We start from the raw sequence: 27,084 nt of genomic DNA, 5'->3' as shown, positions 1-27,084 counted from the left end.
GGTCTCATGGTTTAAATCATCATTCGTGTTTTCCAAGTGTGATCTGATTGTTCTATCTAAAGGTTTCCCTGCCAAAATAAGTTACAAGGTTGTTTTCCAAGGGAGCCTGAGCCCAGAGGAAAAGTCACAGGTCAGAGCCCTGTGTAGAGGTACTGGGTGTTTTTCCCACCTTGTCTCTGGAACTGTTCTTTGCTGGTTAACTTTTCAGGCATGTAGCTCATTTCAATTATGTTGTCCATTCTATCTCTGTCAGCATTTTTATTTGGACTTGGAGACAAGTGTGAACCAAAGGGACTGAGTCTATTATTATTTTTTCAAAAGAGGCATGCCAGTCCGGTGGAAAGGGTCAAAGGTCATAATTGCTTCTGTTGGCAGCTTATTCTGGAATTTTTCACACAATACTTATGTTGGTCACTCACCACAGGTTTACTCATTTTTGCACATTACCTTCCACACAAGTATATTTCACTTAATTGTGACCACAGTGCCTAAGCTTTTTAATAGTATTTTCATGACAATATATGTGTTTCTATACAGTCCATGCAAAGCCCATTTTGAATAACACATATGGATCGTCTTATCAGTCTACTTATGTTAGGAAGGTTGAAAATACATTAAAATGTAGAAAATACAAAAAAACCATTTTGTTGGCACACTGATAGAGAAGTCTTGTTAGCTTGTCCATTTCCTTCCAACCAGGTAAAGTTCACATAGAACAGGTTGAGGAACATTCCATACTGTCAAGGACCATACAGTCTTCTAAAACAACAATCCGGGGAGGATCCTCTTCAATAGTTCCTGTTCGTCGTTAGGAATTATTTTCCCAAGGATCCTCTGCTAGAATTGAAGTGACCAGATACAGTAATTCCTGACAGAGATGCCAACTCCTAGTGTGACTGGGATGGCTACAGGATATTAGGCTGGTCGCTTTGGAATCCATCATCCGTGCACGAGTAGCGTTCACTTTTCTCTGGTAAAGTGTCTTAATAACGAAGTAACTGCAAGGCTCCAATGAGGCAGTGATTTCGTGTGTTTACGTTCTTCGTTCTCTCTGGCAGGGTGCAAGTTCAGCTAAGGAGGGACTGTGTGTTTACGTCCCAGACCCACAGCAGAGTCGCGCGCGATCAAGGAATACTTAAAATAAGCTTTAGCTTCCGACGCCCAGTCGCCGGTTCTTTTAGCCCTCTTCGAGGTTTGGGTCGTTGGTTTCTGAGAAAACGGACCATCTCCCTTCGTTGAATACTCTAGCTGCTGTTTCAGGAGCGCCACTCCTCTCGGCGGCCCGAGTCCCGAGCCAGGGACTTCCCAGAGTACGGGCCTGGCCTCCCGGCGCTGGGGACCGCCGGAGGGAACCAGACGCCCGCGGACAGCGGGCCAGCTCGCCGCCCAGCGTCCTCCGGTTGCCGCGGCCCAGGCCCACAGGGCCAAGAGTCCCACGCCCCCGGCCCGCCCCGGGATCTCGCCGCCGCTTGTTTACTCCCCGGCGCAGCCTAGTCCGACCCTGGGGCCCGCCCCCGCCCGCTGCCTATTGGCTGAGGAGACTCCAGGGCTGGCGACGATTGGCCCGGCGGAGGCGGAGAGGTAGGCTGCGCGGGAGGCCGAGAGGGGGCAGCAGGCGATGGCGGCGGCGGCGGCGGCGGCGGCGGGTCGGCTAGGCTGGTTGCTCGCCGCGCTCTGCCTGGGCAACGCCGCCGGCGAGGCGGCGCCGGACCCGCGAGTGCTGGGCGTCTGTCTAGAGGAGGACGGAGCGGCGGGCGCGGGGTGGGCGCACGAAGGGGAGGTGCGGGCAGCGCCGGAGGCCACCTTCCGCTTGCGCCTCTTCGGCTCGGGCTTCTCCAACAGCTCCTGGTCCTGGGTGGCTCCTGAGGGGGCGGGTTGCCCCGAGGGCGGGCCGGCCGCGGCGCCCGACGAAGCGGCGGCCCCCACGGGCGAGTGGCGTGCGTTGCTGCGCCTGCGCGCCGAGGACGCGCGCCCGCACTCTGTGCGGCTGGCGGTGCGCGGGGAGCCTGGCGGTTCGGCGGCCGAAGAGGCGGCAGCCCTCACGGGCGAGTGGCGCGCACTGCTGCGCCTGCGCGCCGAGGCCGCACGCCCGCACTCGGCGCTGCTGGCCGTGCGTGTGGAGCCGGGCGGCTCGGCAGCCGAGGAGGAGGCGCCGCCCTGGGCTCTGGGCCTGGGGGCGGCGGGGCTGTTGGCGCTGGCGGCTCTGGCGCGGGGCCTGCAGCTGAGCGCACTGGCGCTGGCGCCCGCCGAGGTGCAGGTGCTGCGCGAGAGCGGCTCGGAGGCGGAGCGTGCGGCGGCGCGGCGCCTGGAGCCTGCACGGCGCTGGGCGGGCTGCGCCCTGGGCGCGCTGCTGCTGCTGGCCAGCCTGGCGCAGGCGGCGCTGGCGGTTCTGCTGTACCGCGCGGCTGGCCAGCGCGCAGTCCCCGCCGTGCTAGGCAGCGCGGGGCTCGTGTTCCTGGTGGGCGAGGTGGTGCCGGCTGCCGTGAGCGGGCGCTGGACGTTGGCACTGGCGCCGCGCGCGCTGATCCTCAGCCGCCTGGCGGTGCTGCTCACCCTGCCCGTGGCGCTGCCGGTGGGCCAGCTGCTGGAGCTGGCGACGCGGCCAGGGAGGCTGCGCGAGCGCGTGCTGGAGCTGGCGCGCGGCGGCGGCGACCCCTACAGCGATCTCAGCAAGGGCGTGTTGCCCTGCCGGACAGTGGAGGACGTGCTCACGCCCCTCGAGGACTGCTTCATGCTGGATGCCAGCACCGTGCTGGACTTCGGCGTCCTGGCCAGCATCATGCAGAGCGGCCACACGCGCATCCCCGTGTACGAGGACGAGCGCTCCAACATCGTGGACATGCTCTATCTCAAGGATTTGGCTTTCGTGGACCCCGAAGACTGCACGCCGCTCAGCACCATCACCCGCTTCTACAATCACCCACTCCACTTCGTCTTCAACGACACCAAGCTGGACGCCGTCCTGGAGGAGTTCAAGCGAGGTAAGTGCTGGGGAATCGCGGAGGGGACGCGAATGTCAGCGTTCTCCCCCCAGAGAAGGAGTGGGGTTTAGGGAAGCCTTGGGGAAAGGTCCCAACGCGGTGGACGACAGGGAGGCCTCTGAGCACCCTTTTAATGAAGATGATGGTTTTGTAGCTCCGAATGACCTTGAAAAATATCATTTAAAGTCTTTCGTTCCGAAAATGACAGAACTATAGACAATAAAAATCTTTTCCGGGCAGGCACCCAGTTTGGGGAGGTATGTGTACTTAACTCTAACTTTCCGGCTCTTTACCGGGTCATTTTTGTGGGTTTGGGCTTTGTGGCAGGTCCAGACTGAAAGAACATAGAGTACAGGGTCTAGATACCTGGACGCTGTTGTTTGCACATGTATAATACCAAATTAGCTGAACCTGTGATGTTTCCAGGGCATCATTGTTAAGGTCAGTGAAAAGGGAATGATTGATCAATACTTCCTGCAGTGTGAAAGAAGCTTCCACTTTGATTTCACCGGAAGCTACTTGATCATGGAGACCAGTTAGTCTCCCTTTCCTTAAAAAAAAAACAACAACAAAAAACTAAAACCCAAGTAAGGGCTCAAGTTTTCTTAACTCCACATTTTGTCCTCTCCTTTCACCCCGGTTCAGGTGAAAACTGAGACCCTCCCATTGTGAAGGTTTGGGTTCCCCTGCAGTCTCCCTCTCGGTAATTTGGCTTGATCATGCTTGAACTTCTGTGGGGACACTTTTGGACTTAGAATGAGCTTGACCACAAAAACTGCATAATTGAGGCCGAGAAGTGAGCAAGGCCCCTCATAATGACTTCCTGACAGCTGTGAAGTCTGCAGGTCCCAGGATCCCATAGGAGGTTCCCTGTGAGCCCCTGGACTGTCAGGGCAGGGAGGCAAAGCTCTGCCTTAATGACCATTAGCACTGCTGTATGCCAGCCACTAGTGGCCACCCTCACGCACCATCTCCTTTAATCCTTGCAAGAGGCTTGGGTTTTGAAGAATTAGGCAGTTACTGTTACTACTGTTTCTCAGGATTGGGTGGGAGATTTTGATGGGCAGCTCTGGCTGCTCCACTTGAGAATCTCTGGGTGCTTCTACTAGTTTCCTCAGAATGTAGCCCTGCAGCCCTGCTCTGGGGAGAGGAGCCTCCCGGGAGCAAGTGCCCATCTCCAAGTATTACAGTAGTTTCTGAGGCAGTGGTGGTTCTCGTGGCTGTGTGGCTGCCAGGCTGCCTTGGAGTCAGCAGGGGACGGTACCATCCTGCCGCTGCCATCTTTCCGCTTGAGGCCAGGCTTGACCACCAGGGCGGTGGCTACAGGCAGAGCGTGGCACCCTCTTTAAGTGGTTTCCACAGATCACTGACTGGTGTGGAGACCAGAGTAGGGGGGTCCCCGTGGTTGGGAGGGCCCAGTGAGAGGTGATGGTAGCCTGAACAAGGGTGCTCAGCAAGCGTAGAAAGGAAGACCCAAGAGGGCATTGGAAGGTGGGCTTAGGATTTTGTGGTTTGCTGAGGGGCTGTGGGGCGGGAGAAGGAGCTGAGGATGAATGTGGGTTTTGGCTTGGTGGTGGCCTTGCCTTTCCCTGAGGCCGAGCACACGCAGGAAGAGAGGACTTGGGGGTTGGGGCCGGGGCAGGCAGATGAGTTTGTTGTGAACACTGGAATTTGTGTGTGCAGTGGCCTGAGACATGGGCTGCTAGGAGCAGCCCATGTGCAGTGAAGCACAAGTGAAAATCTCAAGCAGGAGGGAAGGATCTGGATGTGGGTGGGGCGGTGGTCCCAGGGAGTGATCCTGTTAGCTGAAAGAGGGGCACTAGCAGGGCAGGGGTGGGTGGGCAGTGAGGACAGGTGCTGAGAAGAGGGGAGGGAAGGAGAGTGATCAGGAGAGGAGGCTTGCATCATGTCCTTTGACTCCAACAAGCAGGATACCCTTGACCTTGCAAGAGCAGTTGTGGTGTGGCGTGGGGAAGCCGGGGTGGGGCCAGCAGTGAAGGAGATGGGCCTTCAGGGAGGCATGGCTGCAGAGGGACGCTAGAGCGTGGTGGCCAGGAGAGGCCAGCAGGGCGGGAGGCCTTCTGCTCTGGTGCCGTTTTCCCGCCTTTTCTTTGTTAGCTTTTAAAAAATTTTTCATCAGAGGAAAACTGTTTTACGGTGTTGTTTTGATTTCAGCTGTACAGTGACTCCAACCAGCTATAGTTTTACGTATGTCCCCTTTCTCTGCTGTTTTCATTTATTTATTTAATTTGCCTGTGTGGCATGTGGCATCTTAGTTCCCTGACCAGGGGTTGAACTGCTGCCCCTGCGGCCAGAAGCATGGATCTCAGCCAACCATTGGACCGCCAGGAACGCTCTGCTCTTTGGTTCTAATGTGGCGGAGTCCACTGGGCTTGGGTATAAATGTTGGTAGGAAGTTGCTGGTAGGGAGGGACAGCCACAGTGCAGGCTGCTCCTGTTCTGGGGTGGTGGCCTTGGGGCAGGTCTGGAGAGCCCCCTTCTAGAAGGTAGTGGGGGGGATGCAGTGTGGCGGTTGAATGGAGGACTCTTTGGTCCCCTTGACCTCCTGACTCCTGTGGAGAGTGAGGGCCATTCTCAGAGCTGGATAGCCTTATCTTTCCTGTGTCACCTGAACTCTCTCCACTTCTGTGAAATGCAGTCCTTTGACAGCTAGCTTTATGTTTCCTCACTGAAGTCCTCATTAACCCAGCCCTCTTCTTCATTCCTCTGCTCATGAACAGAGAGCATATTGCAGCCTCCTTGGTGCATGAGGTTTCAGAAATCAGTCCCCTTCCTGTCTCTCTGCCAAGTGTATGAGGCAGGGGTCCCTCTGAATTCCTTGAGGCAGAAGGCCCTGGTGTCTTGGCAGTTACCATTTCAGACCCCATTCCTTTCTCTCTTTCAGATTGTGGTTTCTTCTGGAACTTTAGAGTCTGGAAGAGGCCCCTTCCCCTGTGAGGCACCCCTCAGTCAGCGTGCAGACCTGGGGTGTCAGCTGATTGTTTTGTGCACGTGCTGCTAGGAGGAGTGCAGACTTCTGGAGGTGTAGTTCAGTTCAGTCTCTCAGTTGTGTCCGACTCTTTGCAACCCCACGGACTGCAGCACACCAGGCTCCCTGTCCATCACCAACTCCCAGAGCTTACTCAAACTCATGTCCATTGAGTCAGTGATGCCATCCAACCGTCTCATCCTCTGTCGTCCCCTTCTCCTCCTGCCTTCAATCTTTCCCAGTATCAGGGTCTTTTCCAATGAGTCAGCTCTTCACATCAGGTGGCCAAAGTATTGAAGCTCCAGCATCAGTCCTTCCAGTGAAGATTCAGGACTGATTTCCTTTCGGATTGATTGGTTTGATCTCTTTCCAATCCAAGGGACTCTTGGAGTCTTCTCTAACACCACAGTTAAAAAGCATCAATTCTTCAGTGCTTAACTTTCTTTTTTTAAAAATTAATTAATTTATTTTAGTTGGAGGCTAATTACTTTACAGTATTGTAGTGGTTTTTGCCATACACTGACATGAATCAGCCATGGGTGTACATGTGTTCCCCATCCTGAACCCCCCTCCTGCCTCCCTCCCCATCCCATCCCTCAGGGTCATCCCAGTGCACCAGCGCTGAGCACCCTGTCTCATGCATCGAACCTGGACTGGCGATCTGTTTCACATGTGATAATATACATGTTTCAGTGCTATTCTCTCAAATCATCCTACCCTTGCCTTCTCCCACAGAGTCCAAAAGACTGTTCTATGCATCTGTGTCTCTTTTGCTCTCTCGCATATAGGGTCATTGTTACCATCTTTCTAAATTCCATATATATGCGTTAGTATACTGTATTGGTGTTTTTTTTTTTCCTGACTTACTTTACTCTGTATAATAGGCTCCAGTTTCATCCACCTCATTAGAACTGATTCAAATGTATTCTTTTTAATGGCTGAGTAATATTCCATTGTGTATTTGTACCACAGCTTTCTTATCCATTTGTCTGCTGATGGGCACCTAGGTTGCTTCCATGTCCTGGCTATTATAAACAGTGCTGCAATAAACATTGGGGTACACGTGTCTCTTTCAATTCTGGTTTTCTCGGTGTGTATGCCCAGGAGTGGGATTGCTGGGTCATATGGCAGTTCTATTTCCAGTTTTTTAAGGAATCTCCACACTGTTCTCCATAGTGGCTGTACTAGTTTGCATTCCCGCCAACAGTGTAAGAGGATTCCCTTTTCTCCACACCCTCTCCAGCATTTATTGTTTGTAGACTTTTTGATAGCAGCCATTCTGACCGGCGTGAGATGGTACCTCATTGTGGTTTTGATTTGCATTTCTCTGATAATGAGTGATGTTGAGCATCTTTTCGTGTGTTTGTTAGCCATCTGTATGTCTTCTTTGGAGAAATGTCTGTTTAGTTTTTTGGCCCATTTTTTGATTGGATTGTTTATTTTTCTGGAATTGAGCTGCAGGAGCTACTTGTATATTTTTGAGATTAATTCTTTGTCAGTTGCTTCGTTTGCTATTATTTTCTCCCATTCTGAAGGCTGTCTTTGCACCTTATAGTTTCCTTCTTTGTGCAAAAGCTTTTAATTAGGTCCCATTTGTTTATTTTTTTCTTTTATTTCCATTACTCTGGGAAGTGGGTCATAGAGGATCCTGCTGTGATTTATGTCAGAGAGTGTTTTGCCTATGTTTTCCTCTAGGAGTTTTATAGTTTCTGGTCTTACGTTCAGATCTTGCATCCATTTTGAGTTTATTTCTGTGTATGGTGTTAGAAAGTGTTCTAGTTTCATTCTTTTACAAATGGTTGACCAGTTTTCCCAGCACCACTTGTTAAAGAGATTGTCTATTCTCCATTACATATGCTTGCCTCCTTTGTCGAAGATAAGGTATCCATAGGTGCGTGGATTTATCTCTGGGCTTTCTATTTTGTTCCATTGATCTATATTTCTGTCTTTGTGCCAGTACCATACTGTCTTGATGATTGTAGCTTTGTAGTATAGTCTGAAGTCAGGAAGGTTGATTCCTCTAGTTCCATTCTTCTTTCTCAAGGTGGCTTTGGCTATTTGAGTTTTATTGTATTTCCATACAAATTGTGAAATTATTTGTTCTAGTTCTGTGAAAAATACCATTGGTAGCTTGATAGGGATTGCATTGAATCTATAGATTGCTTTGGGTAGAATGCTCATTTTCACTATATTGATTCTTCCGACCCATGAACATAGTATATTTCTCCATCTATTTGTGTCATCTTGATTTCTTTCATCCATGTTTTATAGTTTTCTGTATATAGGTCTTTTGTTTCTTTAGGTAGATTTATTCCTAAAATTTTATTCTTTCATTGCAATGGTGAATGGAATTGTTTCCTTAATTTCTCTGTTTTCTCCTTGTTAGTATATAGGAATGCAAGGGATTTCTGTGTGTTAATTTTATGTCCTGCAACTTTACTATATTCATTGACTAGCTCTAGTAATTTTCTGGTGGAGTCTTTAGGGTTTTCTCTGTAGAGGATCATGTCATCTGCAAACAGTGAGAGTTTTACTTCTTCTTTTCCAATCTGGATTCCTTTTACTTCTTTTTCTTCTCTGATTGCTGTGGCCAAAACTTCCAAAACTATGTTGAATGGTAGTCGTGAGAGTGGGCACCCTCGTCTTGTTCCTGATTTCAGGGGAAATGCTTTCAATTTTTCACCACTGAGGATAATGTTTGCTGCGGGTTTGTCATATATAGCTTTTATTATGTTGAGGTATGTTCTTTCTATTTCTGCTTTCTGGAGGGTTTTTATTATAAATGGATGTTGAATTTTGTCAAAGGCTTTCTCTGCATCTATTGAGATAATCATATGGTTTTTATCTTTCAATTTGTTAATGTGGTGTATTACATTGATTGATTTGCGGATATTAAAGAATCCTTGCATTCTTGGGATAAAGCCCACTTGGTAATGATGTATGATCTTTTTAATACGTTGTTGGATTCTGTTTGCTAGGATTTTGTTAAGGATTTTTGCGTCAGTGATATCGGCCTGTAGTTTTCCTTTTTTGCGGCATCTTTGTCTGCTTTTGGTATTAGGGTGATGGTGGCCTCATAGAATGAGTTTGAAGTTTACCTTCCTCTGCAATTTTCTGGAAGAGTTTGAGTAGGATAGGTTTAACTCTTCTCTAAATGTTTGGTAGAATTTGGCTGTGAAGCCGTCTGGTCCTGGGCTTTTGTTTGCTGGAAGATTTCTGATTACAGTTTCAATTTCCGTGCTTGTGATGGGTCTGTTAAGATTTTCTGTTTCTTCCTGGTTCAGTTTTGGAAAGTTATACTTTTCTAAGAATTTGTCCATTTCTTCCAAGTTGTCCATTTTATTGACATATAGTTGCTGATAGTAGTCTCTTATGATCCTTTGTATTTCTGTGTTGTCTGTTGTGATTTCTCCATTTTCATTTCTAATTTTGTTGATTTGATTCTTCTCCCTTTGTTTCTTGATGAGTCTGGCTAATGGTTTGTCTGTTTTATTTATCTTCTCAAAGAGCCAGCTTTTAGCTTTATTGATTTTTGCTATGGTCTCTTTTATTTCTTTTGCATTTATTTCTGCTCTAATTTCTGTGATTTCTTCTACTAACTCTGGGGTTCTTCATTTCTTCCTTTTCTAGTTGCTTTAGGTGTAGAGTTAGGTTATTTATTTGACTTTTTTCTTGTTTCTTGAGGTAAGCTTGTATTGCTATGAACCTTCCCCTTAGCACTGCTTTTACTGAGTCCCATAGGTTTTGGGTTGTTGTGTTTTGATTTTCATTCATTTGTATGCATATTTTGATTTCTTCTGTGATTTGTTGGTTATTCAGAAGTGTGTTGTTTAGCCTCCATATGTTGGAATTTTTAATAGTTTTTTTCCTGTAATTGACATCTAATCTTACCACATTGTGATCAGAAAAGATGCTTGAAATGATTTCAGTTTTTTTGAATTTACCAAGGCTAGGTTTATGGCCCAGGGGTGTGATCTGTCCTGGAGAAGGTTCTGTGTGCACTTGAGAAAAAGGTGAAATTCATTGTTTTGGGGTGAAATGTCCTATAGATATCAGTTAGGTCTAACTGGTCCATTTTGTCACTTAAAGTTTGTGTTTCCTTGCTAATTTTCTGTTTAGTTGATCTATCCATAGGTGTGAGTGGGGTATTACAGTCTCCCACTATTATTGTGTTACTCTTAATTTCCCCTTTCATACTTGTTAGCATTTGCCTTACATATTGCAGTGCTCCTATGTTGGGTGCAGGGAACTCTTTCTGCCCCCTTCTGATGTCTGTGTCAGAAGCTTTCTCTGTCTCCTTTACACTTTAATAAAAATTTATTACACAAAAGCTCTGCACAATCAAGCCTTGTCTCTGGCCCCAGATTGAATTCTTCTCCTCCGGAGGCCAAGAGTCCCGGTGTCTTTGCGTGATTCAGCAACAACCTTTCATCTTGGGGGCTCGTCCGGGATCCTTCAGGACAAGGTAAGGATGCTTGGAGCTCTAGTTCTTTGTTCTCCTAGCGAACACGTTTTCTGCTGTACTTTACTAACTCTGGGCTTCCCTTGTGGCTCAGCTGGTAAAGAATCCGCCTGCAGTGCGGGAGACCTGGGTTTGATCCCTGGATTGGGAAGATCTCCTGGAGAAGGGAAAGGCTACCCACTCCAGTGTTCTGGCCTAGAGAATTCCATGGACTATAACAGTCCATGGGGTCACAAATCTGCCTTCAGTGCAGGAGACATGGGTTCAATTCCTGGATCGGGAAGATCCCTGGAGAAGGAAATGGCAACCCATTCCAGTATTCTTGCCTGGAGAATCCCATGGACAGAGGAACCTTGCAGGCTACAGTCCATGGGGTCGCAAGAGTCAGACATGACTGAGTGACTTTCACTTCACTATGTTGGGTGCATATATATTTATAATTGTCGTATCTTCTTCTTGGATTGATCCTTTGATCATTATTTAGTGTCCTTCTTTGTCTCTCTTCACAGCCTTTATTTCAAAGTCTATTTTATCTGATATGAGTATTGCTACTCTTGCTTTCTTTTGGTCTCCATTTGTGTGAAATATCTTTTTGCAGCCCTTCATTTTCAGTCTCTCTGTGTCCCTTGGTTTGAGGTGGGTCTCTTATAGACAGCATATATAGGTGTCTTGTTTTTGTATCCATCAGCCAGTCTTTGTCTTTTGGTTGGGGCATTCAACCCATTTACATTTAAGGTAATTATTGATAAGCGTGATCCTGTTGCCATTTACTTTGTTGTTTTGGGTTTGAGCTTATACACCTTTTCTGTGTTTCCTGTCTAGAGAAGATCCTTTAACATTTGTTGAAGAGCTGGTTTGGTGGTGCTGAATTCTCTGAACTTTTGCTTGTCTGTAACGCTTTTGATTTTTCCTTCATATTTGAATGAGATCCTTGCTGGGTGCAGTAATCTGGGTTGTAGGTTTTTCTCTTTCATCTCTTTAAGTATGTCCTGCCATTCCCTTCTGGCCTGAAGAGTTTCTGTTGAAAGATCAGCTGTTATCCTTATGGGAATCCTCTTGTGTGTTATTTGTTATTTTTCCCTTGCTGCTTTTAATATTTGTTCTTTGTGTTTGATCTTTGTTAATTTGATTAGTATGTGTCTTGGGGTGTTTTGCCTTTGGTTTATCCTGTTTGGGACTCTCTTGGGTTCTATTTCCTTCCCCATTTTAGGGAAGTTTTCAACTATTATCTCCTCAAGTATTTTCTCATGGCCTTTCTTTTTGTCTTCTTCTGGGACTCCTATGATTCGAATGTTGGGGTGTTTGACATTGTCCCAGAGGTCTCTGAGGTTGTCTTCATTTCCTTTAATTCTTTTTTCCTCTCTGCTTCATTTATTTCCACCATTCTGTCTTCCACCTCACTTATCCTATCTTTTGACTCAGTTATTCTACTGTTGGTTCCCTCCAGAGTGTTTTTTATCTCATTTATTGCATTATTCATTATTGATTGACTCTTTTTTATTTCTTCTAGGTCCTTGTTAAACATTTCTTGCATCTTCTCAATCCTTGTCTCCAGGCTATTTGTCTGTAACTCCATTTTGTTTTCAAGATTTTGGATCATTTTTATTATCATTATCATGAATTCTTTTTCAGGTAGACTTCCTATCTCTTTCTCTTTTGTTTGGTTTGGTGGGCATTTATTATGTTCCTTTACCTGCCGAGTATTTCTCTGCCTTTTCATCTTGTTTAGATTGCTGTGTTTGGGATGGTCTTTCTGTATCATGGTAGTTTGCGGTTCCTCTTTATTGTGGAGGTTCCTCCCAGTGAGTGGGGTTGGACGAGTGGCTTGTCAAGGTTTCCTGGTTAGGGAAGCTAGCGTCGGTGTTCTGGTGGGTGGAGCTGGATTTCTTCTCTCTGGAGTGCAACAAAGCGTCCAGTAGTGAGTTTTGAGGTGTCTGTGGGTTTGGTGTGACTTTGGGCAGCCTGTATATTGAAGCTCAGGGCTATGTTCCGGTGTTGCTGGAGAATTTGTGTGGTATGTCTTGCTCTGGAGCTTGTTGGCCCTTGGGTGGTGCTTGGTTTCAGTGTAGGTGTGGAGGCTCTTGGATGCGCTCTTGTCGATTAATGTTCTGTGGCGTCAGGAGTTCCCTGCTGTTCTCAGGTTTTGGATTTAAGCCTCCTGCCTCTGGCTTTCAGTCTTATTCTTACAGTAGCTTCAATACTTCTTCATCCATACAGCACTGATGATAAAACATCTAGGTTAATGATGAAAAGTTTCTCCACAGCCCGGAACACCCAGAGAGGTTCACAGAGTTACATGGAGAAGAGGAGAGGGAAGAAGGAGATAGAGGTGACCAGGAGGAGAAGAGGGGGAATCTAAAGGAGAGAGACCAGTCTAGCCAGTAATCAATTCCCTAAGTGTTCTCCACAGCCCGGAACACCCAAAGAGATTCACAGAGTTGGGTAGAGAAGAGAAGGGGGAGGGAGGAGGTAGAGGCGACCTGTGGGAGAAATAGGAGAGTCAAAAGGGGGAGAGAGCAATCAAGCCAGTAATCACACTCCTAAGTAAAAATGGCTACTGAAGGTTGGATTGTTAAAGGTACAAAATTGATAACAAATACCAAAAAGCAAAGATTAAAAATCTAGAGTAGAGGTTAGACTCTCAAAAATTTAATATTAAAAAAACAAAACAAAATCACAAAAATTATAAAAAATATATATAAAATTTGCTTTAAAAAATAGGGTTTTTTTTTTTTTTTTGCAAGGTAGTAGTAGGTTATAAAGATTAAAATTGAAGGAGTAAGAAAGGACTTAAAAATTTTTAAAAATTAAAGAATGATAATAGTAAAATATATCTAGGAATTTCTCTGGAGCTGTTGCAGGCAGTGTGGGGTCAGTTCAGTTTCAGGTAGCTCCCTGTTCCAGCCTATACTTCTCAAGGTCTATAGGCCCCTTCCAGTGTAGTCGGTGCTAACTCCAGGGGTTTAATCTGTTGCACCTGTCACTTCCAAAGCGGTTCCCCTCTGTTTATCTTGGGTTCTTCTGTTTGGTGGTCTCTTCAGTGTCTAACTTCCGCCCTGACACAAGGGGGCGGTGGTGGTCACTTTTTTAGGCTCGCTTGTTCAGTCCTGCTGTGGGGAGGGAGGGGCACGGCAAACAAGTACCCCTGGCGAGTGTGGGCCGTGCGCGCAGTGTCTCAGCCGCCCTGGGTTTGCCCCCGCTCACGGTGAGTGTGGGGAGTGCACGCGGTGTCTCAGCCGCCCCGGGTTTGCCCCCGCTCACGGCGAGTGTGGGGAGTGCGCGCAGTGTCTCAGCCGCCCCGGGTTTGCCCCCGCTCGTGGCGAGCGTGGGGAGTGCGCGTGGTGTCTCAGCCGCCCCGGGTTTGCCCCCGCTCGTGGCGAGTGTGGGGAGTGCACGCGGTGTCTCAGCCACCCTGGGTTTGCCCCCGCTCACGGCGAGTGTGGGGAGTGCACGCGGTGTCTCAGCCACCCTGGGTTTGCCCCCGCTCACGGCGAGTGTGGGGAGTGCGCGCAGTGATTCAGCCGCCCTGGGTTTGCCCCCGCTCACGGCGAGTGTGGGGAGTGCACGCGGTGTCTCAGCCGCCCCGGGTTTGCCCCCGCTCGTGGCGAGCGTGGGGAGTGCGCGCGGTGTCTCAGCCGCCCTGGGTTTGCCCCCGCTCAGGGCGAGTGTGGGGAGTGCACGCGGTGTCTCAGCCACCCTGGGTTTGCCCCCGCTCGTGGCGAGTGTGGGGAGTGCGCGCAGTGATTCAGCCGCCCCGGGTTTGCCCCCGCTCACGGCGAGCGTGGGCCATGCGCAGTGTCTCAGCCGCTCTGGGTTTGCCCCTGCTCGTGGCGAGTGTGGGGAGTGCGCGCAGTGATTCAGCCGCTCTGGGTTTGCCCCCGCTCACGGCGAGCGTGGGCCATGCGCAGTGTCTCAGCCGCCCTGGGTTTGCCCCCGCTCACGCCGTGTGTGCCCTCCCAGTCTGCACTGCTCAGGCTCCAGGTTGCTCTGCAGGGGAACTGTCTAAAGCGGGTTGTGTGCGCTTCCCAGGCCTCAGCCGCTCAGGTTCAGGTTCTCGGGTGCTCCACAAAGGCGTAGACTCGGTTGGGCCCGCATTTTGTGCCCTTCCCAGGCCTCAGCCGCTCAGGTTCAGGTTCTCGGGTGCTCCACAAAGGCCCGCATTTTGCGCCCTTCCCAGGTCGGAGCAGCTCAGGTGGCCAGGTGCTTGGCGAGAGCCGTCTCCTCAGATGCGCGGTGCGTCTTATCATCTCCCCGGTCCCAGCCGCTTGGTTTCCCCGTGAGTCTCCTCTGGGGAGCTGATCTCTGGCTGCGAACCTCCTGGTGGATGTCAGCTGTCCGGGATCCCAGGAAGACTTGGTTAGCAACTGGGGGCCTGCTCGCAGTTCGGTAGGGGATGCCGTCTCTGGGGCCGAGTTTGCCCCTTGCCTTCCGGCTCTGGCTGTCGCCTGCCTGCCTCCCTGCCTCTGGCGGGAGATGGGCTGGTCCGCAGCCAGCTAGCTCTCCTCTGCTATTCGCTCAGTCCTTTGTTCCGTGATTGGCCCCACAGTGCCTTAGGTTAGAGGTTTTTGCGGGAAAGTTCTCTCTTTCTCTCTCTTTTCTCTCTGACTATCCCACGGTTTGGGTTGCTTGCTCAAGTTAGCTCCCTCAGATTGTCCTCGGGGCATTCAGGCCCGGTCCTTACCCTAAGCAATGCCGCCCGCGCCTCCCTGTCCAGCCCCCATTTGCTGGCGATGGGTGCCAGCGTCTTGGCAACTTCTCCGCTGGCAGTTGCTGTTAGGCACGTAATCTGTGGGTGTTATTTATTTATTTATTTTTCCTCCCGGTTATGTTGCCCTCGGAGATTCTAAAACTCCCTAAAGACCCACTGGTGAGAGGGTTTCCTGGTGTTTGGAAACTTCTCTTTTATGACTCCCTTCCCGGGATGGGTCTCCACCCCTAACTCTTTTGTCTCTCTTTTTATCTTTTATATTTTGCCCTACCTCCTTTTGAAGACAATGGGCTGCCTTTCTGGGTGCCTGGTGTCCTCTGCCAGCGTTCAGAAGTTGTTTTGTGGAATTTGCTCAGCGTTCAAATGATCTTTTGATGAATTTGTGGGGGAGAAAGTGGTCTCCCCGTCCTATTCCTCTGCCACCTTAGGACCGCCCCTCTCAACTTTCTTTTTTGTCGGGAGTGCTTACCAGGAGGATTCGTACCTGCTGTCTCTTGTGACTCCTTTGTCCCTCTTCAAGCGGGGCAGCATGCTACTCCCAGGACTGAGGTCATTGTGTGAGGCAGGCTTGGGTCTCCTTTAGTAAACATTCTCTTTACGACAAAACTGCTTAGTCTCGCCCCCTTTCTTGAGATATGGATTGTCTCCTGACCTTGTGATCATTATTATCCCTTGTTTCCTTGGTAACGGTTGCTGTACATTTGGTTTTCTGATCTCTATCATTGTCAAAAGAAATTTCTTATACCACAGCCTATATATACTCACAGAAAAATCATTAAAGCACCTTTGCTCCATCAGAGCTTAGGTCCCCGTACCTTTTTTGTTTCTCTCCCTCTCCCCCCCCCCCCCCCCACACTGCTGTCTCTCTCTTCCCCTCTGTCTCCCACCCCCCTCTCTCCCACCCCCCTTTCTCTCTCCCTCCTCTTTCTCTCCCCCACCCCCGGTCTTCCTCTCTCTCTCCCTCTCTCCCTCTCCCTCTCTCCCTCTCTGCCCGGCTGGTTCTCTGGAGCATGGAGACCCGTCGTGCCCACTCTCCTGCCTGGCCTTCTTAAGACCCTCTCGAGAAGGCGCCCTGTGCCTTCCCCCCCTCAAGGGGGCGCCTGGTGTCTTCGTGGGCAATGCAAGCTCTATGTCAAGGGCTTTGTTGGTTTTCTGCGTAAACCAGGGAATATCAGCCTCTTTGTCTCTTTCACTTTCTTATCGTCGACTCCGGACCACCAGGTTCCGGTCCACTAAAGGACCCCAACACTTTATAGTCCAACTCTCACATCCATACTTGACTACTGGAAAAACCACAGCTTTGAGTAGACGAACCTTTGTTGGCAATGTAATGTCTCTGCTTTTTAATACGCTGTCTAGGTTGGTCATAGCTTTTCTTGCAAGGAGCAAGTGTCTTTTAATTTCACGGCTGCAGTCACCATCTGCAGTGATTTTGGAGCTCAAAAAAATAGTCTCTCACTGTTTCCATTTTTTCCTCATCTCTTTGCCATGTGATGGGGCCAAAGGCCATGATCTTAGTTTTTTGAATGTTGAGTTTCAAGCCAACTTTTTCGCTCTCCTCTTTCACTTTCATCAAAAGGCTCTTTAGTTCCTCTTTGCTTTCTGCCATGAGGGTGGTGTCAGCTGCATATCTGACATTATTGATATTTCTCCTGGCAGTCTTGATATCAGCTTGTGCTTCATCCAGCCTGGCATTTTGCATGATGTATTTTGCATAGAAATTAAATAAGCAGGGTGACATTATACAGCCTTGACATACTTCTTTTCTGATTTGGAACCAGTCCATTGTTTCATGTCCAGTTCTAACATGCTGCTTAACCTTCATACAGATTTCTCAGGAGGCAGGTAAGATGGTCTGATAGCCCCATCTCTTTTAAAAATTTTCCAGTTTGTGGTGATCCACACAGTCAAAGGCTTTGGCGTAGTCAATAAAGCAGAAGTAGATGTTATTCTGGAACTCTCTTGCTTTTTCGATGATCCAACAGATGTTGGCAATTTGATCTCTGGTTCTTCTGCCTTTTCTGAATCTAGCTTGAACATCTGGAAGTTCACGATTCACATATTGTTGAAGCCTGGCTTGGAGAATTTTGAGCCTTACTTTGCTAGCGTGTGAGATGTGGGCAATTGTGTGGTAGGTTGAGCATTCTCTGGCGTTGCCTTTCTTTGGGATTGGAATGAAAACTGACCTTTTCCAGTCCTGTGGCCACTGCTGAGTTTTCCAAATTTGCTGGCATATTGAGTGCAGCATTTTCACAGCATGATCTTTTAGGATTTGAAATAGCTCAGCTGGAATTCCATCACCTCCACTGGCTTTGTTTGTAGTGATGCTTCGTAAGGCCCACTTGACTTCACATTCCAGGATGTCTGGCTCTAGGTGAGTGATCACACCATCGTGGTTATCTGGGTCATGAAGATCTTTTTTGTATCTTCTGTGTATTCTTGCCATCTCTTCTTAATATCTTCAACTTCTGTTAGTAAATAACAGGTGGTATAGTAAGTAGCACATATTTTCTGTAAAGCCATTAACCCCTGCCTTCTTTGTCAACCCCCAGTGACTTCAAGGACATTCAACCAAAGGAGGAATTAGAAGAGGGGAGCTTTTCAGAGTCCATTTTAAATTTGCTGAGTTCTGGTTCATTCTTTGGCAGAAACCAAAGGATTGTGCCAACTGTGAAAATAGCTAGACCTGCTCAGGCATCTGTGAGGGATGATCACATGGTACTTTTCTCATAGGATACATTCAGACAGTTTAAAAAAAAAACTGAAATGAGAAGACAGGCATTTCAACTCCAGTTGCATTTGTAGGAATATTCTAGAAATTAGGTCCTCTAGCATCCGTGTCATTGGTGAGCGTTCTCAAGCCTGCTAACTAAAATGAGAGTCCTAGAGCTTTGCCCAGCTTCCTGGTTGGTGTTGGCAGGTGTGTGGTCCACCTTGGCCTTTTGCAGGGAGAGCCCGAGGCCTCTGTCCTGGGGCGTGTGTCAGTGTTTGTAGTCAGCCAGCCAGGGCCCCTTATCTTCCGAGTATTTTACCTGGTCAGATGAGAAACTTGAGTCTCTCCAGCCGCCCTTTCTCTGTGTGCCTCTTAGCCCTCTCTCCTGGTTGCCTTCTGGACCCTTCAAACGTGCTGTCTTAAGGTTAAGTCACACAGCCAGTGTTTGAGGAATCTTCCAAGGCTCTGCTTTCTTCTGTTCATCATTGAATCATCTCACTGAGAACCTTGAGCCTCTTTTATAGAAGTTTGAAAGCATGGGAGGACTTGGTCATTTCTGCAGGTAAACTGCCAAAGGGACTGGCTTCCTGGAAGCAAAGGGATCCTCTCTGCTCCCAGGCGGCCATCTCAAACCTGAGCTTCGGTTCTCAAAATCCAAAAAGGCTGTTGACCAGTATTCTGTGTTGAGCCTCAGCCCTCCTGATGTGGCCTGATAGATTTATATCCCATGGTTGTCTCTCCGGGGCCTTTGTAGCAATGCTGCCTGCCCGCTGGTGTCAGCCATTCCCAGCTCAAGTATCATGGGCTGGGAAATGTCTAGAAGTTCCTCATTTGGTGTCTCCATCTCAGCAGGAGTGGGCGGGCAATTCCCCAGGCATCCCTCACCCGTTCCTCATGGGAAGAGGGGAAGCAGCTTAATGTGTGTGTTCCCACGTTTAGTTTTTGTCCCAGGATGATGGAGCCCCTGAAGAAGGCTGCATGCATCTCCGGCTGGGCCTGTGCTGAGGATGGCGCCTTGGCACCACGCGTGTCACCCAGAGGGGATGCAGCTCCTGAGGTCCGGTCTGTTCAGTGAGAGGCTAGAGGCACTTGAGCAGGGCGTTAGGACAGTGGCCCCAGAGCCTGCTGTCTGGGTGTCAGATTGGGTGGCCACTGACTCTCTTGGCCTCAGTTTTCTCTGTAAACCGTAAAATGCAAATAAAAAATACTATGTGCCTCACAGAGTTAGTTGCCAGAGGGTTTGGTAAGTTAATCAGTGAGTAAAGCACCCGGTGGCTGACACACAGCGGGCCAGCACGAAGCACAGGCACACCTTGGTTCCAGACCATCGTGATGAAGCGAGGCCTGCAAATTGTTTGGTTTCTCAGTGCGTATAAAAGTTATGTTCATGTTGTAGTTTGTTAAGTGTGCAATTGGCATTAGGTCTGAAAAGAACCATGTATGTATGTTATGTTATGGCTGACAGATGTTAACCCGTCTGAGCCTTCAGTGAGCTATAAGCTGACAAAGGAGGGCCTCGCGTCCCTGTCAGTGCCTGCTGGCTGATAGTTATGGGTGGTGGTTGCTAAAAGCTTGCATGGCCACAGCAGTTGTTTGATTGTTTGTTTTTTAATTTTTTAATTGGGGGGTAATTGCTTTACAATATTGTGTTGCTTTCTGCTGTATATCAACACGAACCAGCCACAGGTACACATATGTCCCCTCCCTCCCACCCCATCTCATCCTCTAGACTGAGCACCCGATCTGAGCTCCCTGGGTCACACAGCAGATATCCACTGGGTACCTATTTTACATACGGTGGTTTATATGTTTCCTTGCTACTCTCTCAATTCGTCCCACCCTCTCCTTCCCCCGCTGTGTCCGCAAGTCCGTTCTCTTGTGGCTGTGTCTCCATTGGGGCCCTGCAGAAGGTTCATCAGTACCATCTTTCTAAATTCCATATATATATGCATTAACATATGATACTTGTTTTTCTTATTTTGATTTCACTGTGTATAACAGGCTCTAGGTTCAGCCACCTCATTAGGACTGACTCAAATGTGTTCTTTTTTATGGCTGAGTAATATTCCATGGTGGCCATTTCTTAAAATAAGACTACAAAAAAAAAAAAAAAGACTACAGTGACATTTGCCGCGTCGATGAACTCTTCCTTTCACCAGCAGTTTCTTTGTAGCAGGCCACAGAAATGTTTGGTAGTGTTTTTACCCACGGTAGAAATTCTTCCAAATTGGGAGTATGTCCTCTCAAACTCTGCCAACCCCTTATCAGGTTAGTTGATAGAATGTTCTAAATCTCTTGTTGCCATTTCAGCAGTCTTTGCAACACCTTTAACGTGAGTAGCATCCATCTCAGGAAACTGCTTTCTTTCCTCATCCATGAGCAGCAGCTCCTCATCTGTTGAAGTTTTACACAAGATGGCAGTAATTCAGTCACATCTACAGGCTCCACTTCTAATTCTAGTTCTCTTGCTGGTCCCACATCTGCAGTTACTTCCTCTAGTGAAGTCTTGAACCTCTCAAAGTCATCCATGAAGGTTGGAATCAGCTTCTTCCAAACTCCTGTTGGTGTTGATGTTTTGACTCTTTTCATGACTCATGAATGTTCTTAATAGCTTCTTGAGTGGGGAATGCTTTCCAGAAGATTTTCAGTTGACTTTGCCCAGATCCACTGGAGGAATCTTATCTATGACAGCTATGGCTTTGTGAAACGTAGTTGTTAAATAATAAGACTTGAAAGTTGAAATTACTGCTTGATCTGTGGGCTGCAGTATGATGATGTGTTAGTAGGCATGAAAATAACATTCACCTTGTTGGACATCTCCATCAGAGCTCTTCGGTGACCAGATGCATTGTTAGTGAGCAGAACTACTTTGAAAAGAATCTTTTTTCTGAGCAGTAGGTCTCAACAGTGGGCTTAAAATATTCAGTAAACCACGTTGTAAAAAGATGTGTTGTCATTCAGGCTTTAGTATTCCATTTGTAGAGCACAGGCAGAGAAGATTTAGTGTAATTTGCATAGGCCCTAGGATTTTTGGAATGGTCAATGAGTACTGCTTTCAACCTAAAGTCACCTGCTAACTGCATTAGCCTCTGACAAGAGGATGAGCCTATCCTTTGACACTTTGAAACCAGGTCTTGACCTCTCCTCTCTGACTGTGAAGTTCTACATGGTATCTTCTTCCAACAGAAGGCTGTTTCGTCTGCACTGAACATCTGTTTTTTAGTGTAGTGACCTTCATTAATGACCTGAGCTAGCCCTTCTGGATAGCTTGCTACAGCTTCGCCATCAGCACTTGCTGCTTCACCTCATACTTTCTATGTTACGGAGTCGGCTCTCCTTAAACCTCATGAGCTGGTCTCTGCTAACTTCAAAATTTTCATCTATGGCTTCCTCACCTGTCCCAGCCTTGATAGAATTGACAACAGGTTAGGCCTTGCTTTGTCTTAGGCTTTGGCTTAAGGGAACATTGTGGCGGTTTGATCTTCTCTCCAGACCACTCAGACTTTGTCCATATCAGCAATAAGACCGTTTGGTTTACTTATCATTCATGTGTTCATTGAGTTGTTCAGTTGCTCAGTCGTGTCTGAGTCTTTGTGACCCCATGGACTGCAACACGCTGGGCTTTCCTGTTCTTCACCATCTCCCGGAGTTTGCTCAAACTCATGTCCCCTGAGCCAGTGATGCCGTCCAACCATCTCATCCTTGTCGTCCCCTGCTCCTCTTGCCCTTTGAGTAGTGCATTTATTTATATGCTTGTTTGTGTTTATTTTGAGGGAGTAGCTCTTTTAATTTCCTTCAAGAACTGATCCTTTGCTCTCATGACTTGGCTGTTTGGTGCAGAGGCCTAACTTCCGACCTGTCTCAACTTGCGACGTGCTTTCCTCACTAAGCTTAGTCATTTCTAGCTTTTGATTTAAAATGAGAGACCGTGATTCTTTAACTGGGACACTTAGAGGCCATTGTAGGGTTATTAATTGGCCTAAATTTCAGTATTACTGCGTCTCAGTGAACAGGCAGGCCCAAGGGGAGCGAGAGAGGCAGGACGACCAGTTGGGGGAGCAGTCAGAACGCAGGTTCCCAGTCTTATGTGGGTGCAGTTGGTGGTGCCCCCCACAAAAGAACAGTTACAGTAGAGCATCACAGATCTCCATAACATATTATTATATCTTGTTATATATTATTACTACATGAAAAACCTTGAAAATCAGCAAGAATCACCAAAACGTGACACCCACTGAACAGATGCTGTTGGACAAATGGCGCCAATGGACTTGCTCAGTGAGGGGACGCCGTGAAGCTTCCGTGTGAGAAGAGCGCAGTGTCTGTGACGCTCGCTGTGCTGCGGGGCGTCGGTGCTCAGGTGCACGACTGTTTTGCACTTTAACATCTCTCTAGTCTCATGATTGATGCTGTCTTAGATCTGATGAAATACCGTAAATGTGATCTTTTTATTCTTTTACAGCCTCATTCCTTTTTAAAAAAAATTTAATTGAGTTCATTGTCTTATCTTTATATATATAGTGGTTTGAAGTTTGTTTTTTCTTCATATGTTTTTATTTTTTTTTCTTCATATGTTTTTAAAAATTATTTATTGAATTTTTGTTGAACTTGGTCTTTGTTGTGGTGCTTGGGCTTCTCACTGCGGTGGCTTCTCTTGCCGTGTTACTGTGGAGCACAGGCTCAGGGCCTGCAGGCTCAGTAGTTGCACACAGTCTTATTTGCCCTGCAGCATGTGGGATATTCCTGGACCAGGGATTGAACCCTGGTGCCCTGCATTGGCAGGTGGATTTCTTTACCACTGCGCCATTAGGGAAGTCCCTTATTCCTTTCTTGACCATCTGGTTAGTGGTCTAGTAATGATAGCTTTTGCTTGACTCTGGACAGTTATTCCATCCAGCTTTGAAGCAGAGGTCTTCTGTATCTGATTACTGGGGGCAGGGGAATGGGCTGGGGAGGAGCATAGCCCATGGAAGAACAAGCTGGAAGAACAAGGCAGAGCATGATTCTTCCAAAGAATGTGCTTCTGAACCCAGTCCCCTGCGTTGTCACTGAATCCAGGGTATGTAAAGTAGGATTCACAGACGTGAACTTCCCTTTCTGCTTTGCCAGAAGATTCTTGAAGCAAGCGCCCCTTTGTGTACAAGTCTAGGCCAGCTTGTATGCTGTGCTTTTTTCACTAGTGACAAAAGGCATGGTTCTGTATCCTAGATCTGCACAGCCCGGGCCAGTAGTCAGTGCCCACATGTGGCTGAAGGGTCTTGAAAGGTCACCAGTCTGAATTGAGGTTGAGGTGTGCAGTGAGTAGTGTGCAGGTGAGCAGATTTCCAAGACCTAGTACCCCCCAAAGGCAAAATATCTATTCATATGTTTATGTTGATTGCATTTTGTGATATTTTGACTGTATTGAGTTCATCATAATATTAATTTCATTTCTCTTTATTTTTTTTAACACAGCTACTCAAAAATTTTGGCTTGCATTCTATTTCTTTTGAACAGGCATAAAGGTTTATAGCTTCCCTGGTGTTTCAGTGGTTAAAAAAATCCACCCGCCAATGTAGGAGTTGTGGGTTCAGTTCCAGGGTTGGGAAGATCCCCTGGAGAAGAAAATGGCACCCCACTCCAGTATTCTTGCCTGGAAAATCCCATGGACAGAGGAGCCTGGCGGGCTCCCATGGGGTCGCAAAGAATTGGACACGACTTAGTGACTAAACAACAACAATAACAAAGGTTTATAGAGGGAAGGCACTTACTGGAGCAGAGTAAATTCTTGAGGTTTCCGCAATAGTCCCCAGCATTCTGAGGCTGGGCTTCTCTCAAGCTTACGTTTTCTCTTTAAGCGAGCAGCTGGCTGACCCGAGGAGGAAGGACAAGAGTCATAGCCTCACGCTGTTCCTCTCACACAGTTTGGGCTCTGACTGCCCAGGTTACCACTGTCTTCATCCCCCTGCATGACTTTCATGAAGATACAGGGCAGCGTTCAGAATTGGGAATGCTTCCCTTGGAGACTTCTGACGTGGCCCCTCTTGGCTCCTGCATCCAGGCGGTTCCTGGGGAGCTGGCGTCTCTGGCGTCAGGGCCCTGTGTCCTAGGTCCAGTTGCTCTTTACCATGTCTGTTCTGGCCCAGATGCTTCCTTGTCTAAACCATGTTTGTGGTGTGGAGTCATGCAGACCTGGGGTGACCCCAGCTCCGCCGCTGCTTGGGGGGCCTTGGGCAGGGGGATGTGAGGTCTGAGATCCTCATGGGCACGTGGAGTGTCTTAGGTAGCGAGAAGCTAGGAATAGTCTCTCCTGATGCGTGGCGCATCATGGGAACACAAATCAGCTTCCATCTTCGTGGTGGGCTTGTCAGTCGGGATGAGGGAGAAGGAGGCCTCCAGTGAGCTGTAACGTGAGTGTCCTCTCCCTGCAGGGAAGTCTCACCTGGCCATCGTGCAGAAGGTGAACAACGAGGGTGAAGGTGACCCCTTCTACGAGGTGCTGGGCCTGGTCACCCTGGAGGATGTCATCGAGGAGATCATTAAGTCTGAGATCCTGGATGAGTCTGAAGACTACCGTGAGTCCAGGCTCCTGTGTGTCTCTGGCTCAGCTGGTCTCGAGCTTACGGAGACATGTGTATATCAGAGGCTGGGGGTCCCCATGTTGTTCGAAGTCGGGCTGGATCTCGGGGCAGAGCTATCACATCCCTGGGCTTGTGTCCTTAGCCCTGCGGGAGCTGGGACTGCCCCTCACGGGAGGTGGGGCTCACCTGTGGCTGGACCACCCCTTTGGCGGTGTTGCAGTCCTGGCACTGGACTCGGCTCCGGCCTGAATGGGCGTTGCCCAGTATTCCTCTTCCTTGGCCTCTTGTCCTGTTTTACATCATAGAAGTTCTCAAAGAACCCCTTGCTTTACTGCCAAGAGGTTCTTCCCCAATCAGATGATCTTGGGGCCTGTGATTGTGTCTTAGGAGGGCCTGCCTCTCAGGTGGCTGCAGTCTGCAGGGCAAACACAGCCCATGCTTTGTGGGGAGCTCACAGGGGCCCCAGAAAATGAGCTGCCTGCCCCTGTGAGTTTGCACATGAATCTCTTTGCCCGTGTGTCTGTTCCCCAAACACGACATCTTGGTTCGGCTCCTCAGACAGCCATAGGCACAGGCTCTGCAGATCAGCCGCTGTTTGAGACGAGTGATCCTCATACTCACGCTTCCTGGAGGGGGGCTGCTGTTTTATGTAAGCTTTTTGCTGTTATGTCTGCATTATCTGCTCCCAACTCCAAGGAGGGGAGCAGGCCTTTCTGCTACTTCTCAGGCTGTCCCTGGAATGCAGGCCACTGCCTCTCTGACGCGGGTACTAGATCATTGTCTGGTGGGGGTGGCAAGGCAGGTTCCGGCAAAGCAGCGGTGCCCAGGACAGGGCCTGGGGTCCTGACACCGTTCCCCCAGGAGCCCCAAGGCCTTGGAGGCGGGAGCGGCAGCAAACCCCTCGGTCTGGTCGTGTTGGTGGAGGGCTCCTGGCGCCTCAGCAGGCCCTCTTCACCCCACCCCAGGAGACACTATAGTAAAGAAGAAGCCTGCGTCTCTGAACGCCCCTCTCAGGCAGAAAGAGGAGTTCTCCTTGTTCAAGGTGTCTGACGACGACTATAAAGTGAAAATCTCACCTCAGCTGCTCTTGGCCACCCAGCGCTTCCTGTCCCGAGGTGAGAGCCGGGGTGGGCCTCGTCCCTGCTCTCTGGCTCACCCCGCTGGCCTCTGCTATTCCTGGCACTCCTCTCTTCTGCCCTGTCAGCATCTCGGTTCACCTGAGGGTGGCTGACCTCTGCCGGATGACAGAGAGCTGCGTCCCGGGGGTGTCGGGGAGGCTGGGGCAGCTGAGACGGGCAGTGGTGTGCTGACATGGGCTGTGCTGGGCCTAGAGGACAGTGTCCCCATCCCTTTTTCCCACTGTGGGGCAGAGGTGGACGTCTTCAGCCCGCTGCGGGTCTCTGAGAAGGTCCTCCTGCACTTGCTGAAGCATCCCAGCGTCAACCAGGAAGTGCGGTTTGACGAGAGCGACCGCCTGGCCGCCCACCACTACCTGTACCAGCGCAGCCGGCCGGTGGACTACTTCATCCTCATCCTGCAGGTACTTTTCAGCTGGCCTGCAGCCCGCCGCTGCCCAGGACACGGGGAGGGTGTAGGAAGAGGAGCACCCAGGTGCACGCCCCCGGATAGGTGGGGTCCATGCGCTCTCCTCCTGCCCTTTGCGGGCAGGAAGGGTGACCTGTCCACTTCTCTCCCTGTCCTCTTTTCCTCCCTCTCTCCCCGCACCTCCCAGGGCAGAGTGGAGGTGGAGATCGGGAAGGAGGGCTTGAAGTTCGAAAATGGGGCCTTCACCTACTACGGGGTTTCTGCCCTGACAGCGCCATCCTCGGGTAAGCTGGGCCATCCCGGAGCTGGAGGTGGGGGTCAGCGGGTGGGCAGGCGCTTCTCTTGGAGCTGGAGGTGGGGGTGGGTGGGCACTGCAGGGGCTCCCCCGTTCCCCTCTTGCAGGGCGGTCTGCCTGGGGACCTGCTGGCCCTTACTGTCTCCTGGCTGTGTGGAGTGAAGGGCAGGGTTTCTACAGGCCTCGTCTTTGTTGTTCTTCCCACCCCTGCCAAGCCTGTCCCAGGAGGGGCGTATTTGCCCTCCTGTGCAGAGTCCCAGGCTGCATTCCGTCGCTGGGGTGATCAGCAGGGTGGATCTCAGAGGCTGGGCGGGGGCTGGCCCGCTCCCCCGTGGTCAGCTGACATCACTAACTGTCCTTTCTGCAGTTCACCAGTCCCCGGTGTCCTCGCTCCAGTCTATCCGCTACGACCCACTGCCCGAGCCCGCTGACAGCACCCGCTTGTCTGCGTATTGTCCCGACTACACCGTGAGGGCCCTCTCTGACCTGCAGTTCATCAAGGTGACCATCTGCGTTGCTCCTCAGTGCTGGCTTTTAACCAGCTTTGTGTCCCCAAGGGCTGGAGCAGCTGGTCACCTGTTAGAATGGATTAAATTGTGGTTGAGTCTCAGAACAAAGCCTTGTACTTGCTCTGAAGGACAGGCCGCCTGGCCCCCCTGTCCCCTGGTGGCCCAGGCACCCGGTGTCCCTTGGGGCCGTCACAGCCCTTAGCTAGCAGCCCCGGTGCGTCCTCCCCTCGTCCTGCAAGGCGCGGCTCCCCCTAGTCAGAGCTGGAGGGCGGGGGGGTGGTGTGGGCCCTCGTCTCACTTCGCCTGCCCGCCCGCACCAGTT

The 27,084-nt window shown here is 49.5% G+C and overlaps 1 protein-coding gene across 5 annotated transcripts in view; it reads left to right on the top strand.

Moving 5' to 3' along the window:
- The first annotated feature begins 118 nt into the window (after positions 1 to 118).
- CNNM3 (cyclin and CBS domain divalent metal cation transport mediator 3) overlaps positions 119 to 27,084 on the top strand; it is a 43,158-nt gene continuing 16,192 nt past the window's right edge. For all 5 annotated transcript variants that reach the window (XM_043918690.1, XM_043918689.1, XM_043918688.1 and 2 more), the window contains exons 1-6: positions 119 to 2,981; positions 24,264 to 24,407; positions 25,379 to 25,528; positions 25,784 to 25,953; positions 26,146 to 26,242; positions 26,621 to 26,754. In XM_043918690.1, the coding sequence (XP_043774625.1) occupies positions 1,619 to 2,981; positions 24,264 to 24,407; positions 25,379 to 25,528; positions 25,784 to 25,953; positions 26,146 to 26,242; positions 26,621 to 26,754 (2,058 nt within the window). In that variant the 5' untranslated portion in view covers positions 119 to 1,618. The remainder of the gene's footprint in view (positions 2,982 to 24,263; positions 24,408 to 25,378; positions 25,529 to 25,783; positions 25,954 to 26,145; positions 26,243 to 26,620; positions 26,755 to 27,084) is intronic.

Source organism: Cervus elaphus, chromosome 11 (assembly GCF_910594005.1).
Source record: "Cervus elaphus chromosome 11, mCerEla1.1, whole genome shotgun sequence".
NCBI lineage: Eukaryota > Metazoa > Chordata > Mammalia > Artiodactyla > Cervidae > Cervus > Cervus elaphus.
Note: the sequence above shows the minus strand (reverse complement) of the source record. Positions and strands in the feature narration are given on the sequence as shown.